The 17,254-nt window shown below is 39.8% G+C and overlaps 1 protein-coding gene across 1 annotated transcript in view; it reads left to right on the top strand.

Annotated features, from left to right (window-relative positions):
* Positions 1-10,601, top strand: part of LOC137260126 (carnitine O-palmitoyltransferase 1, liver isoform-like) — a 34,217-nt gene extending 23,616 nt beyond the window's left edge. The window contains exons 13-16 of the mRNA XM_067797828.1: positions 5,431-5,591; positions 6,052-6,208; positions 6,797-6,913; positions 8,008-10,601. Coding sequence (XP_067653929.1) covers positions 5,431-5,591; positions 6,052-6,208; positions 6,797-6,913; positions 8,008-8,208 — 636 coding nt within the window. The 3' untranslated portion in view covers positions 8,209-10,601. The remainder of the gene's footprint in view (positions 1-5,430; positions 5,592-6,051; positions 6,209-6,796; positions 6,914-8,007) is intronic.
* The last annotated feature ends 6,653 nt before the right edge of the window (positions 10,602-17,254 follow it).

Below are 17,254 nucleotides of genomic sequence, written 5' to 3'. Positions count from 1 at the left end.
GTTCCCTGGGAGTCGGCGATCCTGTACCCTCCACAGTAGTCTTTGTCGGAGTTCTCGGTCCCCGCGACGCCCTTTGAATGTGGACTCTCGCTTTACTACCAGGTGAAGATGTTACTTGCTCTCCCAGTCCATATCACCTCGACGTTCCTCTAGAACTCGGCGTTTGCGGTCACCGGAACCACCTTGGATCCCGTCCAAGGAATCTGCTGCTCATGCATCGACTCCGTCTCTTACACTGCGGCGTGATTCGAATTCCATGTCCTGGGAGGACCTGGAGGTACAAGGTTTTTGCCCGGACTTCGACGAGGAAGTAGGAGGCGACGGCGATGGTGATGGCACTTGACTACCCTTATCAGTCGTCTTCGAGTGGATTGCTGACAGGCTACCGGACTGCCCTTCGCCTTCGGCTGATTCCAGCAACCCTGCAGCAATTCATTTATCACCGGAACTACTCATCCCGCCTCATCCTATGGTGGCGGACGCCATGGTTGTATTACATGCGGTCTATGCGAAATTGTCAACTAATCCGATTTTCTAAGCGTGTAAGTCGAGGAAGTCAGATTACAAGATAGACAGCCTGGTTTTCGCGGACAGCGTGGCTGTCTTGGTTGTATCTCTGTAGCGGTTATTGGGCTCCTCGCGGCTCTCTCATAGAGTGCAGGATTCTAAGCAGATGGCCATTGAGACTGAATTCAAGCGGATGCTTAAGCCGTTGTCTGCGCTGGCGTCAGCTACCTCGGCGGCGGCGATGGACTTGTCTGAAGACAACGCCTCGAGGATCGATCACCGTACCAGATATTCCTACGCCGGTAGGTGGGAGGGACTGGTCGCATCCCCGTAGATCCTTACGTTACAATTTGTCTACATATACTTCAAGCGGAGAAAGTTTTCTTTCACGTGCTTTACTCATTTCGTCACGAAGATTTTTCGAGACAACATCAAAGTGACACGCCTAACTACACCTCTTATTACAAGAGAGGACGGCATTTATCTTCGGGGAAAATTCCAACACATCTATCTGAAAAACAATTTGTCTACGTCAGTTTCAAGCGGCGGAAGGGTTTTCGCGCGCTTTACTCATTTGGACACGTGCTCGCAAACAGCATGGTTACGGTCAAGCCTATAGGCTAGCAGGGTATCACCGTTTACAAGATTTCATGATGATCAGTTACCTGCTACACCGGTGACGTCACGTCTACATTTTGATTGGTGCCCGAGAGACAACGCCCTGCAAAGGATCCCAGGGTCGTTACATCTACAATTTGATTGGTCATCAAGGGACAACGCCCTGCGCAGAATGTGTTGTTATGATTCTAGTGTAAGGAAGTTGTCTGCAGTGACTTACAGTCATTTTACAATGGAAAGATGTCGTTTACACTCTAGACTAGCAGTCTACAGCGGCATTGGATTTCTCTAGTCGGCATAGAAATCCTCTAACAGTAGTCTCAACGCTGCTTATCAGGAGGCGTGCAGCGATGTATGGCAGTTTCTGATCGGACAGACGGCCAGTTATAAGTAGACTTCTTGAAATGTCAACACATTCATAATGTACAGCGTGGTTGTTCTGAAGTCGAAGAATGACGCTTTTTTATGGCATACAAGCTTATCTTGAGAGAGTTGTACTTCATTATCAGGCTGTTAAGTCAGCTTCAACTAACTCCGCGGGATTTGATTCATCACATCGCCGTCACAGGTTCGGGGGTCGAAGTTCAAGGCGATGTTAAAAGCAAGCTGTACTCTGTCCGTTATCACTATGTCAGTGATAATGTCTACTCGATTTGCTCACGTCACCTTAGGATATGATCAGACGTAGACGTCTACTATTACGTCTATGACAGCGTTTTCTTGATCATGATTTCAAGACAGGTTTACGACATTGGACGTCTTGACTCCACACCAGTGGTAGACTCGCTGGTCAATGTTTGGAACTTGCATATTAGAGCCGTCATTCAACAACCATCTTTAGGTTGACACGTCTCTACCAGGATTGAGTGCCTATCTAGTCAAGGAGGTTGCAGCAGGATTCTGGGGGAGTGGAGCTCTATCTCTTCACATCACCCAGTTGAAGATAAAAGCGGTGATGCATGTCTATTATTGGTTGACAGCACCGAGAGACAAGCTACTGATGATCCATACGGTCAACTCAATAGTAGCCCTCTAGGTAACAAGGGTCAAGGAGGCCTCGACCTCTACTACACTTGTCGTTTCTACCCTTCGACGTGGTCGAGTCTGATCCTCCAAATAAAAGTATCTCACATACCAGGAGCCTGCATCTTCATGGCAGACGCCTTATCTCGCCCCCTACGTCTATCTCCAACAGAGAATATGTTGTGTCGAGAGACGTTTCAAATAATCGGCTTCCAGAGTGGGACCAATTGTTGTACCATCCTCACAATTGGACACTGCACCTGGATCCGTCACGGTTTCATCTTGGCGCCTGGACCATCTGTGATAGTCTTGAGGGCCAAGGGGTACTCATCTCAAGTGGCGAAATTAATCACCCTGGAGCACAGGGTTTCCACTCAGTCACTTTATGGACCTGCAGGCGTGGGCGATCGACACGATCCTGCGACTGCTTTTGGTCGCACCTTGGTGGCCAGCCAGGCCATGGTTCCCCGACCTGCGTCATCTCGCCAGCGGAGAGTCATACCAGCTCCCAGATTAGTTACGTCTGCTTCGACATCCGCACAGTCGGCAGCTGCATCCGGACCCACTGAGATTTCATCTTCACAGTTGGGTCATCTGCAGAAGGCAATAAGAGTTAAGGGCTACTCCTCGTGCGCGGCAAGCGTCCTAGCTTGTACGCATCGAATGTCCACTAGGCCCTTACATGACGACAAGTGGCGCTCATTTGAGAGTTTTTGCGCTCAAAGATCGCAAGACCCTATGACAGCTTCTCCACAGTATTTAGCGAACTTCCTCCTGTTCCTGCATAACTGCAAGCATCTTAGAGGCAGTACCTTGGGGACTTATCTGTCGGCTTTGAACTCTATTCGATTAAAGCAGATAAACAGATTTCCAAGGTACCAGATCCTATTGCGCTACTCAAGGCCTGCAAATTGGAGGACCGGAAAGTTAAGCTTCGTCCTCCAGTTTGGGACCTCAACATCGTCCTACAACATCTTAGAGGACCTCCGTATAAGCCTTTAGAGGAAGCCTCCTTCATGTATTTGTCTCAAAAAAAAAAAAAAAAAAAAGGATGGTCTTCATTCTAGCGTTAGCTACCGCAGATAGAGCTAGTGAAATTCATGCCCTGGACGTCATGCAGGTTCGCTTGGATCAGTCGAGGCATGGACCAGCCCACTTGGGTCTCCTGTGAGATTTTGTGGCCAAGAATCAGCTCCCTGGACAGCCAAACAGGCTGTTCTCCATTCCTCTGTCATCTGCAGTCTTGGGACAACATGACTTGGAGGAGGAGCTGCTGTGTCTCGTTAGAGCCCTCAGATGTTACATCCGGAAGTTGGCTTCTAAGAGACGTTCCCCTAAAAGACTGTTCATCCCGCTTTCGACTACCTGCAAAGGGGAGGTGAACAGGAACACAGTCGCCTTATGGCTTCGATCTACGATCCTGGCGGCTTTTGATGCCAAGCGTCTACCTCATCCAGTGGCGAACAACCCACACGAGATCAGGGCGTTGGCATCTACCATGGCCCTCCATAGAAATTGCACAGTGCCACAAACTATGGAAGGCTGCTTTTGGAAGTCGTCGTCTACTGCCTTCGCTTCCCACTACCTGAGGGACTTGGCAGTTGAGGACATGGAGGGGGAGCTGCTGTGTCTCGTTAGAGCTCTCAGATGTTACATCCGGAAGTTGGCTTCTAAGAGACGTTCCCCTAAAAGACTGTTCATCCCGCTTTCGACTACCTGCAAGGGGAGGTGAACAGGAACACAGTCGCCTTATGGCTTCGATCTACAATCCTGGCGGCTTTTGATGCCAAGCGTCTACCTCATCCGGTGGCGGACAACCCACACGAGATCAGAGCGTTGGCATCTACCATGGCCCTCCATAGAAATTGCACAGTGCCACAAACTATGGAAGGCTGCTTTTGGAAGTCGTCGTCTACTGCCTTCGCTTCCCACTACCTGAGGGACTTGGCAGTTGAGGACATGGAGGGACTACGGTCTTTCAGTCCGTTGGTGGTTGCCCAGCAACTTACCCGGACGTCCGCCCATTAGGTAATAACACTGTTACTTACCGTTGGTCTTAAGATTAACCTCACCCTCAGGGTGCGTCGGTTTTTCTTTGGAGTTCCCTTGGGTTACTCTTTGTCCTGCTTCCAGGTTTGTCCTGTGACTGTTGGCATTGGTCTCCCAGGTTCTCCTAATGCATGTGCACTGGTTGCTGAGGGATGGTCCTCCGGAGTCCACACCACCATCCATCTGTCGAAGCCATATGCATAAGACCTATGGTAAGGTAAGTTAAAAATTTATTAAAATCGAAATATTTTAGATATTTAAATACTTACCTTACCATAGGGCGGTGACTCCCTCCCAACGCTGGATGCTCCTCCCCACTCTGGACTCTTCGGACCTTCCTGTTGCCAGTAAAAGTGATTTTTGGATTGTTCGCGCTTGCGCGAGTGGGGAGATCACGTCACTTCCGTGACTACATTCGTAGATTACATGAGGTAGCCATCCAGGGAATGGAGAATCAACGACTGTCTGATCTCTTCTAGCGAAGCTTGAGGTAATATGCATAAGACCTATGGTAAGGTAAGTATTTAAATATCTAAAATATTTAGATTTTAATAATTTCTGATAATATTTATGATAGCCATTTGGGTATTTATCCATGCACATTGCATTCTCAAAGCACTGACATATAACCCCTGATCAACAAGTACAAAACACTTCTGTGGAGAATACAACCGGTCACCTGTCAGATGCTCAGTGTTCAAATTCAGACTAACATTATATCCTACCAGGTTTTGTTGGGTGGACAGGGGCAATTTTGCAAAAAAAATACCCCACACGTGCCTAACATGAGACCCCATGTATTACATGTGCTCCATTGTGGGACAGGGAACAAGTCCCAGAAAGTCTCAGGAGTCAAGCTGCCGAACGCAGACACCCATCCAAGGACTGTCAGAGCCCAGCGTTGCTTAACTTCAACTGTTTGTGACCTGAGCTCTATTCGTAGGACCTTGCATCACCATGGTGATAGTGATATATTGGAGTTTACTGTCAGGTTATGGCCACACTGACATGTAACAGATGTCATACTTGTCCTTACAGACACTCTTCCTTATAGTGGACAAATGGATGATCAGGTTGAGGCCAAGTCAGAATTATTTTTTTTAAATGGCAATAAAAAATTGTTATGCACACAGATAAAAGTGACCAGCCCTGAAGTTACCAGCCCAAATGTCTGGCTGGGTTTTCAGGTTATTTCATACACTGCATAAATGAATAAATTTGTGTTGTCTGCAGGTGAGCCCAGATGCCTTCCTCCAAATGGCGCTGCAAGTGACATACTTCAAGAATGCAGGCAGGTTTGCACTTACATACGAGGCATCCATGACGAGACTGTACCTGGCTGGCCGAACTGAAACTGTGCGATCACTCACTACATATTCTGTGGACTTTGTCAAGTAGGTGCTTGGGTTGCATAGGGACCTACCTGTGTTAGCTATACTTGAGTTTATGGAGATGGGATCTCATCGATTTGACCATGTTGACAAAATCAATTTTATTGTTTCAGCTTCAGCATTAATCTTAGCAAGGAAATAAAGAACAGAATATTTTGTGATGATGTAAAATCAGAAAGTTGCAATATGAAAGTTGTCATCCATTAAGTTGTATACTTACATTACCGTGTTGATTTTTGTGAAGTTGCAATGGTTCTATGAGCAACTTTTAAAACATTTGTGCAGATATTCTCAACTTGAATAAGTCAAGAAAGTCAGGAAAAAATAGATGTATGTTAGTCTGTTCTTTCCTTTCCTGTGTGGACAAGCTTATAGGCTGAATCTAAGGAGTATAACTTCAGTGAAATTTGGAACAGTTCTTTTGGAAACACCTGTTTCAATTGCTCTGCCATGTTTTCCTCAGAGCATTTCTGGACAAGAACGTTCCCAGAGAGGAGAAGATCCGACTGATGCTGCGAGCATGTGAACATCATCAGATCATGTACAAGAATGCCATGAATGGACTTGGCATTGACAGACACCTGTTTGCCCTGTATGTTGCTAGTCGGGGACTTGGACATGTGAGTACTGGGGTTTGAGTGAGTCATTACAGGGGTTTGAGCATGTGATTACTGAGGTTTGAGTATGTGATTACTGCGGTTTGAGTATGTGAGCATTGGTGCTTGAGCATGTTAGTACTGGGGTTTGAATATGTAAGTACTCATACTGGGAACTGATATGTGATTACTAGGGTTGAGCATGTAAGTACTGGGGTTTGAGTATGTGATTACTGGGTTTGAGTATGTGAGTTCTGGGGTTTGAGCATTTGAGAACTGGGGTTTGAGTATGTGAGTACTTGGGTTTGAGCATTTGAGTACCTGGGTTTGAGTATGTGGGTACTGGGGGTTGAGTGTGTGAGTACCTAGTAATTTGTTGTTTTGTTTGTTGTTTAATGCCACTACATTTGGCATGTAGTTGATGAAGTCTCTGGAATCATAGCCAGATTGTAGCGCCTTTAGGAAAAGCGGTGGAGAAGATTTTGGACACACACTGCCACAGATACATGTATCATGTGATAAGCATTTATATGGCACAATGGTATCAGTGCTGGCACTCTGAACTGGTCTAGACGTGCTATGAAGATTTCCTGACATTTATCTGTGTTCCAGGATTGTGAGTTCCTGAAGAAGGCTCTGAGCATTCCTTGGACTCTTTCCACCAGCCAGCAGCCTCAGCAGCAGATCTTCTGGGCACCAGACTGTAGTCTGCCACAGTATTTTGATAAGGTGAGCTATGTCTAATACTGCTCCTATTTTATCATTTTCATAAGGTGAGCTATGTCTGTCTCAGTTTATATTTTGGATATGTGACTGGGGTCTTCCACAGTATTTTGTTAGGGTGAGCTACAACTATCTGTTACAATTAACATGTCATATTTGGGAAGCTTTGAAGATCCAGATTGATCTTCAGTAACCCATGCTTGTTGTAAGAGGCTACTGACGGGATCAGGTGTTGAGGCTGCTGACTTGGTTGATACATGTCATTGAATTCAAATTGCAATGATTTATGCTTTTGCTGTTGATCACCAAGTTTGTTTGGTCCAGACTTATTTACAGACTGCTGCCATATAGCTGGAATATTGCTGAGTGTGGCATAAAACTAAACTCCCACAGAACCAGTCAGTCCAGTGATCAACAGCATGAGCATGAATCAACGCAACTGGGCTACAATTACATGTGGTCAACCAAGTCAGCAAGCCTGACCACCTGATCCTATGAATTGCCCCATACAACAAGCACACGAAGATCAGTTCTAATTTGGATCTTCAGGGGTATATCATTACATAGAGAAACAGATAGCTCCAGAAATGGCCTCATCACATATTGGGTGCATTGCAATCAGGGAATTGCTTTTGAGTAACCATATGAATCACTTATCCTGGGCTTGCCACAACTTGAAGTATTTCTCACTCTTCCACAATGGGAGAGCGATTATGGTTTGCTTACCTGGCCCTAAAGAAGAAGATATTAGAAGAGTCTCGATGATGAGTGGTGAATTTATGATTGTTGGTGACTACATTGAACCTGTGACACAAACTGAGGATGCTGGGATTTAAGTTGTCTTTGCCAATTTCCCAGCTGATCAAGGCAAACAATTTCTGTTCAGCCGCCAAATTCAAATTTCCTTAAGCTGCCATTTTGGTTTGAGAATAAAGGTACCTCATCTAGTAATTGGTTCTGTTGCAAATGGCTGAAAGTCTCTCTGTTGTTAGGTAAATTGCTGTACATCGCTTGCAAGTGATTGTTTGTTTGCGATGCACCCATAGTGTGCGTCCCCATGATGTGTACATTCGCTAAGTCTGTGTTTCATCCTTTGGCAGGTGTCTCCAGGAGGAGGGTTTGGCCCTGTGTCAGACGATGGCTACGGTGTTTCTTACATGATACCCGGAGAAAAACGCTTCTTCTTCCATGTCTCCTCCAAGAGGAATTCCGGTAACACTGATGCAAGGAAATTCACAGACCAGTTGTTCCAGACATTGCTGGAAATCCAAGAACTCTTTAAAGCCCAGCCTAAATCCTAATGGTAGAGAACTTAGGCCAAGAATAGAATGAATGTGTCGTCAAGATAGTAAAATATGAATATATGAAGTTAGTTCTGAGACTTTAACTCAGACAGGGACTGTATGAGGCAATAGAGTTGATATGCACAATGAAGTGGTCCTTTTGTTATGAAAGAAAAGCAAATTTTATGAAATAGGCTCTCATAACAGAACAAAAAAATAAAGTGAAGTGTGAGGGATTGCTTGTTAAATCAACTCTTAGGAATCGCATAATGTTGGTAGATATTTGGAGCATGAACAGTTGCATTCTTAACCTCTTCACAATTTAATAAAATCACCATCAAAATCAGCTCTTACTCTGATACAATTCCTGTCAGATGAAGATGACAGGTTAATTTACTGATCACCTTTACAGCCTCATTGATCTTGGTACAAGTTAAACCAGTTTGTATGATTTCTATATCTCAAAATTGTAGATATATGGAAAGTTCTGAATGTAAATTTAAAAGACTGTTTCATTATTATTGTGGATGTTTCACTACCATTTGTATTCTAGGCACCATGATATCTTCTTTAAAGATGATGTTCTATGGTGAGTACTGTCCTGTTTGGGGTTTCTTGAATAGAAATTGAGCTTAAGAATGTCATCTGATTTGCTCAAGAACCTCACATTATTTGTAAATTGTATGTTGCAAGTGCCATTTTTTGTGACCTGTACAAGCTCTCATTTTTAGGTGAAGTGTAACTAAGAAAGAGAACTGATTTTGATGTGATTAGCAAAATAGCAGCAAACCTTGGACTAGAGGTACCGGGATAGCTGTGTTGTGTATTATTTGATTTATAATGTGAAAGATGGTTGTTTTGTGAAATCGAGTCTCTGATGCTTCAAGATATGCTCAATTGACCACTGAAGCATTTTTAAACTTATATTTATCTTTTACAAATCCCCAAGTTATGAAACTTACATTCTAACAGTATTGAAATATTTTTAGATTATTTGGCATTGTTGGATTCTCTTTGAGAGGTCCTTTCTTCTTACCACAAACAATTTGGGTTAAGTAGAGCCCAGTAGACAAACTTTATTTTATCATTTGTATTTAAAAAAAACAGTCAAAAGTGTGTTTTCTTTTGCACATGCCTTTTGTTGATGTGGACGTTGATGTGGACAGCTGTTTGATGTAATCAGTGTTTCACTGTTACCTGTCCCAAAGTTATTTTGCATAGCTTAGAAGTTGGAAACATATTTTAACTTTAAGGCCAGATCTAAAAATTTTAACTGCTAGTGTATTTTAAGCCCAGAATTACCCAAAAAGTAATTGGTTTAAAAAGTACTCATTGAGATTAACACACACACCTATTTGAAAAACATGCAGTCTTGTTTCTTCTGGTAGAGAGAGGTTTCATTGGACTACACTTTGTTTATGAAAAAAAATAATTTTAAGTATAAGGGGGAGTGGGGGTAGTGGGTGGTGGATTATGGGTTGTAAAACAGTTAACTGATGTTTTAGGCTCATCTAGTAGGCACTTGTGTCTGCATTGTGCCTTTTAGAAGGTAAGACCCACCTTGCCCTGGGTAGTCCAAATATCTTTATTCTAGTATTTTAGCAAAGTCCATCTTTAAATTTATGGGTTGTTGAACAAGACCCAGAACTAGTCAATACATAAAATGACCTCAGTATTTGTTATCTCTTACCAACTAATATCTCACAACCATGGGTAGAGTTCCGTGACAACACCACAAGTTCTTTCTTACATGGTACACACTGATATTTTATGTTTATATGTATATGGAAAATATTTTATTTAATTTACTTTATCACTGAAATGCAATTTTAATTTTTAATTTAATACGTTTTTTTTAAAAACTGGAATTCAGATCATTTTTAAATTTTTTATGAAATTACGTTCATGGATTCATCATTTTCATCGCTGTATGGTTGTAAAAATTGCTGAGGCGATGTAAAATTTTAACTGGCTCATTTTATCATTTAGCTACTATGATAATGCAGAGTATTAGATTATTTCATTAAGATGTTTGTAGTATGTTGTTTGGGTAGTAGTATCTATGCACATTTGTGTCGTGATTTTTACAACACGATGAACAAAAAAACATCAGATGTATCATCTTTTTCATTTTATTCAAACTGATAGAATTGCTTCTTGTCAACTTTATTTTCAGAGGTACTTGATAATCTGTTACATTCATGCATAGGAAAGCTGCTCACTTACGTTGAATGTAAGTTTTGTCAAAATATAGTTCACATACCTAAGTGATTGCCCTTCTGATATTGTACAGTGTTTGCTTTAACACAGAAACCTGTATTATGCATGCAAAAAACTGTTTTAGACACATTGATTGTATGTACTTAATTTTAAAAAGTACCTTAAAACAGCAACATATAATAAAAGAAAAAGAATAATTTTGAAATGATTCAGGATTGTAATGAAAAAATTCACGCGAAAAAGATTTGTACTACATATTTATAAGCAAGCAATGGGAAGAGATTCAGAGAAAATGCAAGTTTATCTAAATGTGCTGTGGCAGAGATGGTGAGGATGGGCCTCATGTTAATATTCAGTAACAACCACAAAATTATTAATTTTAGGTTACTAATATTTGAAAGGAGGATATTATTATGAAAAAAGGGGTATTTATTATGAAGTGTATTTATGTGTATACTTGTGCAAAATTACAATGATCATCTTTAAGACTGAATAACATTATCATTCCTGCCACATTGTACAATTTTCAATGTTTGCAACACACAACATTTTCAATGCAAAAAAACATTACCAGGTGTTTATGTTGCAGATGTATTTACAGGATTGTTTAGTATGAAGCTTGCCAAATGTTGATAGAGCTCTCCTGTCAACAAATGTAGTTTGTTTGAAAACTTGGTCTTAATTTCATACTTGCACCCTTATACTTTTTGTAAGTACTTGTAAAAGTTGGTACACATGTATTTATGTTTTTTTGTATTTGCTCAACATCGAAATGATGTATTCTATCCTGCTAATTTATTTCTTGTTTCGTTTGAGCAACCCACAATGCAAATGGTTTCCGGTAAACATGATGTGTTAGAATAAAGGACATGTGTTTGCATGCATGGTATTGTTTATTGTTATGTTTTTTAGATTTAGGGTTGAGAGAAATACTTTTAGTTCGCAGACTGTTCATCAGTTTCACATATTTACCTGTTTTGTAAAACAAAAAATGTATGTTGTGTTCTGGTTGGATTTATTCAGTATGGCAAATGATGTTTCTTGTGGATGTCATTGGGATGGAAAGTATTTTGGTAGATTTTGAGAAAAGTACCCTTTTGAATCTAAATGATTTGTTTGTTTTTGAAATCCAAAATGAAAGGATTAGTTTCAGTGTGCGAAATAGTTTCCAAATTTTGCTAGCCAATCAGACTAGCCTATAAAATAATTCACTAGTCCAAAATTTGAATGTTGACATGATATCCATCATTAAGCTGCTGATATAACAAATATTTTTATCAGGCCATAATGTTGCGTGATTTAAATGTGTGTTTTAACAGAGATTACAGAGTTATATCTTTACAAAATGATCCCATGAAAAGGCACAAGGCAGTTGGGCCAGTGACTGTGGATGTGTAATGTCCAATCTGGATTCCTACTAGCCGTGGTCCAGCAGGCCATTGACTGTTTCGCACTCTGATTAGTTTGCATCCTTTTGAGATAGCGTAATTACAACTGCCCAATTTTAATAACATTAATAATTTAGTGTACACGGGTGCAGGAAATCCCACTGTCCCAGACATTTCAAATTAAGGAATACTGAACGGCTAAAGAAACACTACTCTTGGGTGTTTTTGCTCAAGTTTTTAAATGAAAGACATAAACATGAATGCTTTCTTTTATGAGATTTCAAATTGCGTTTTTTTGCTGTTCAGTACATGTTTGATGGTACTTTTGATTTTTGTAAAAAATTTGTGAAATGTGTGACTCATGCATTCATCCATAAATTTTTTTTTTTTTTTCAGAAAATTTGTGAAATATGTAAATCAAACATTCATCAATAATAAACAAATTACATAAAACATAAAAGAAACAAATATGATAAGTGCATTTACTAATATACCTCAATTCATGAGTCCAGAGATTCCATTAATGAATCTGCAGAGAATGTTACACTACAGTTACCTCACATTAAAGAAATGTTTTGAATTTCCACTTTTCCTGTTAGTTAGTATATATATGTCATTACTAGTGAAATTAATTAACTCTTTGTTTCATATCTGTAGACTGTCTTTGATTTGTCCTGTGGCCTGTTAGATTGGATTCAAGTGTGTTTTAAAGTACTGTCAAGACAGTTCAAGTTCAGGCCCTCCTAGATATTATAAGCTCTCTGAACGCTATGGTAGTTGTAAGTTCATGTATGGCTTTTGCGACTTGACAATCTTAGCGCTAAGAGACTTTGAACATACAGGCCCTGAACTTGAACTGCTCTCTTAGTGCTAAGATAGTCGTAAGTTATTGTTAATGTATGGCACTTTCGACTATCTTAGCGCCTAAGAGAGCTTTGAACATACAGGCCCTGAACTTGAACTGCCTAGATTTTTTAAGCTCTCATGGCGCTAAGATAGTCTTTAATGAATTGCCATAACAAGTTAGTGTATGGCACTTTTGACTATCTTAGCACTAAGAGAGCTTTGAAAATCTTGTTGCAGCTCTGAAACGAATCCTACCATTAGACATCCTTGTCGTGCTAATTCACTGGTAAAGACCACACCTGTTTATGATTTTGTTGGAACTTGAGTATATCTAGTTACTGTAACTGTCATTCCTATGCAGTTAAGAAAATCCCACTACAGATTTATAACATGACTTATCAAGATAAACTATATCTTTCATCTGTTTTGTTGTCTGGAAGCCTGCTTTTGGAAGTTGTGTTATTTCTATTTTGATTTTGTTGCCCTGGAGATATTTTATTTGAGATGTTGATTTTATGGAGAAATCTGTGCTAATGTTGTTAAATTTTAAAAAATCTCTGGTCATGGAAAATATGATTTTGTTGCTTATTTCCTGTTTTTATTCTGAGTTAGTTTTAGATATTTATAACACATCAGCTTGATAATTTATGTAAAACTTTTACCTTCTGTTTAGAACTGTGAAGGATGAAAATACATAAAGTGCACAAATGAAGTCAATTCTTTTATCCTGACTTAATCATGTATTATGCAAGTGTATGTAAGTCAGATTATTATGCTCGGAAAGGACACTGGAGCCATGTCTGTTTTTATATTGACATCAGATCAACATTCCATGACTGGACATTAATTTTAATAGGTGTAATAATTGTGGTGTGTCCTTCTTGGTGCATGAATTGACCTTGACCTTATTGCACTCCACCATTAACCCTGATGAATATCTGCTAACCTGTTTACAAGGTTTGCTGCGATTCAATATATTTTCATGTTTTATCTTCCTTTGTGTCATGCATGCCAATAGTAATGAAAAATGAAAGTACTCATAATATATAATGGAATCAGTAAAATATATATGATTTGTGGGATTATCTCCCCTTTACCAAAGTCAAAAGATATTCCTGTGCATGTTTATTTTTTTTGACATCACATTTGAAACTTTGATTCCTGTGGACATGTATTGCAACAAGTTAAGTATTTGTAGTGAAAGGTTTTAGGAGCCATTACCCAGTCTCGATGATACTGAAGTAATTTTCTTGTTGGGAATTAGCAAAAATATGTCATCAGTATGACTCTAACAATGTAATATGGATGTCAGTAAATAATAACTGAAGATAGAGATGTAGAAGTGGGACATATCTGGTTGTCATTGCCAAAATAATTGCATAAGATACCAAAAACTAGCATCTAACAGGGGCATAGCTTTCCTGTGATTTGGTGTTCGAATGGTCTTCAGTAACCCATGCTTGTCGAACGGGACTGGTTGGTCAGGCCTGCTGACTTATTTGACGCATGGCATCGTATCCTAATTGTGCAGATCGATGCTCATGCTGTTGATCATTAGATTGTCTGGTCCAGACTCTATTATTTACAGACTGCCACCATGTAGCTGGAATATTGCTGAATGCAGTGTTAAATAGCAAACCAGCAAGCTTTCCTGCAAGTCCAGCTTGACCTCTAAGAACTGGAAGACCATTCAAGGTTGCTCTAAATGCAACTCTCTACAGGATGCCTTGAAATAGCTGCAGAACTGCAAGCTGGAACTCCATAGACCCTTCACTCACACATACAGAACTATGTTGTGAAACTATATTACTGTGTGAAAGAATATTTGCATTACTTTCTTATGTGTAATTCAGTCACTCACCCTAACCTTGTATAAACCTACATATTTTAGCAGTTTACAACTCATGTTTTTTCCATTACTCTTTGCTGTGAGATTGTATTTTAGTTTACTGGTGCATATAGTTTGTTATGTGTAGGACTTAGCTACTGTTGCAGTTTTCTTTTTATGATATACTGAGAGAAACAATAAGAGCAACACAGGAAAATTCTGGCATTTCTTCAATATTTCCAGTTTTCATCACCAGCTTTGAGTAGCACTGTGGAAGGAAATCTGGGAATAAACGAATACTCCCATGACATATTGTTCCATTACTTATTTCCCTCAGTATATATTTGACCGGTGGACATAAGCACAGGCACCATGTTTTTTATTGGTGTCTTGACCATTGAATCATTACTTTTTCCAGTGAGACAAATATGCTACTTAAAGGAAGTTATTAGGTGATCTAATTTTTTCGGGCCTAGTTGTTTTGTGTTGTAATTCACTGAACACACTTTTGTCCCTTTTAGAATCAACGTCATATCTCATATTGCATTGTAACTGCAGACAGTATTGATACAGCGCAGTGGAAATAGTAACTGATTAATCAGTTTGGACCAGTTTGGGCATCCATATTGCATTGAACTAAGAAGTCCTAAGGCACCAAGCACCTCCACATTCAGTGGTGTTTTAGTTTTCTAATAGTGTAAATGTATTGTATACAGCGCAGGTTTCATTTTTGTGTGAAATATTTTACTGTGAAAACTTATGCACAGTGAAGAAATGTTTTTTTCATTCACTGAACCCATGCTTGCCTGAGTTGTTACCATAGCACATCAAGATTGACAACAAATCTATGGGAATCTTAAAATGACGACTGATAGTAGTGTTAAGAATCCTGTAAGAATCCTGTCCCGAAAATAATGAATGAGCCAAATCCTATTGCTGAATTAGCAAAAACAGCAATGAGATTGTCAGGATTTGGAACATAAAAACGGATGTGTTTTTCATCTCATTATAGAGTAGACCATTACAAGATCTTACTTCTGGCAATTATTGATTGCATGAATAATTGACTGCACGATATCTAAACTGTCAATTCTGCAAAATTCTGTCAATTCTGATAATTTCGCTGTCAAAACACAAATTTAATTATATAAATATTATGTGCATGAAGGAAGTATATAGATAGCATTGTTTTTGAAGGTTTGTCGAGTGTGGATATCTTAAACATATACATAGTGATATGCTGTATGCTACGGACTGTTTGACTCAAAACCGGAATGATGAATTGCTGTGTGTATTGGGTACACAATCTCTCAGCACAGGTAAATGAATCAATAACTCTGTTGGCACCTACATGCCTGCTTCTCACACACCTGGCATTTCCTCTGTTTGCATTCCTCCCTCATAACAATTGGTGAAATGTCAATATTTTAATGACAGTCTGTTAAGCAACTTTTTGGGGGGGGACATAAATTCCGCAAAAAACTCACAGAGTTGGCCTGATGTTATGACTGTAATGGGTGGGTATTTTATGTTAATTACTTATTGAGTTTTATTGCAAATCATTGGTGTGCTTTTAAGCCAGACTGCACTGGTAATTCTATTATAACGTTAAAGCACTCGGATGCAAGCGTCCTCGTGCTTTAACTATAATAGTTCAGGGCGAATGTGTGGTTTATTACACTATACTAGGTGGTAGAACGAACTGTATTTCTTAAGGATAGGTAACTGATATTGTAGTTTATCCATGGTCTATCAAAAACTTACCTGTCTGTGGACTTCACCAAAGTGCTCGAAGATAACAGCCTGTGTCAATTTGGGCTTCCCATATTAAACTGGCCAACTGATATTAATAAAATACTCTTCTACTTAAACCAAACACACTTTGATTAAGACACAGGGTTTGTGTTGTAATCAGAGTTGCCTTCTTATTGAAGACACCAGTACAGTTCATATTGAGGCTACAATGTGTTGAGCCCATAATTTTTGTCTAGACTGGTTTGCTGATGGTATATTGCTGTGAGGTGTGAAACAATACTCAGTGGATAGGGCTCAAAATATGCATACTGTTTTAATGTGTATATATTTTTTACATCTCTTTTGTGTGGTAATGTAGGAATATTCCTATCTAGAGGTTTTTATGTTATTAATAATTCATTTGTGCACCTTTACATGCTTGCCAGTGAATTGTTTACAACAGCCTTGTGTTATGTGCATCTGTCGTAAGGTCGGAGTGAGGTCCCACTTGAAACGTCATAGCTGATTGTTGACAGCATTCTATGACTGCGGTTTTTGAAGATGCCTGTTGGGACTGTTCTAAAGGGGTGTTCACAGGTTGAAAAAAATTTGGGTAGAAAACTATGAACTGTCATGTGTCACTCTTATTATCAGAAATTTGTGCAAGAATACATGTATTACATGCTCATTTGGGAAATACAAACTCACTGAACTGTTTTGTGAATCAGTATGATCCATATGCTGGTAAGTGTTAATGAATGGTGTTTAAAAGTAACAGCACTTTGGATTCTGTAAGTTTCAGATGTCTGTCTGACCCACTGAAAATCACAGGACCCATAAAATAATATTAAACACACATTTCAGATTTAACATACCTTATAGTTTTCATTGAAATTATTAACATTATATAACAGCAAACATATGATTTATACACAGGAAACAAGTGTCACATGCCACAAATAACAACTTCAGACAAAGTCGTGAAATATTCAGACACTGGGTGCAGCAGGTTGGTGACTTCTATCTGACCATTGGCCAATCTGCTGGA

The sequence above is a fragment of the Haliotis asinina genome, chromosome 13 (assembly GCF_037392515.1).
Source record: "Haliotis asinina isolate JCU_RB_2024 chromosome 13, JCU_Hal_asi_v2, whole genome shotgun sequence".
NCBI lineage: Eukaryota > Metazoa > Mollusca > Gastropoda > Lepetellida > Haliotidae > Haliotis > Haliotis asinina.
The sequence above is the reverse complement of the archived record's forward strand: the minus strand, read 5'-3'. Positions and strand labels throughout refer to the sequence as shown.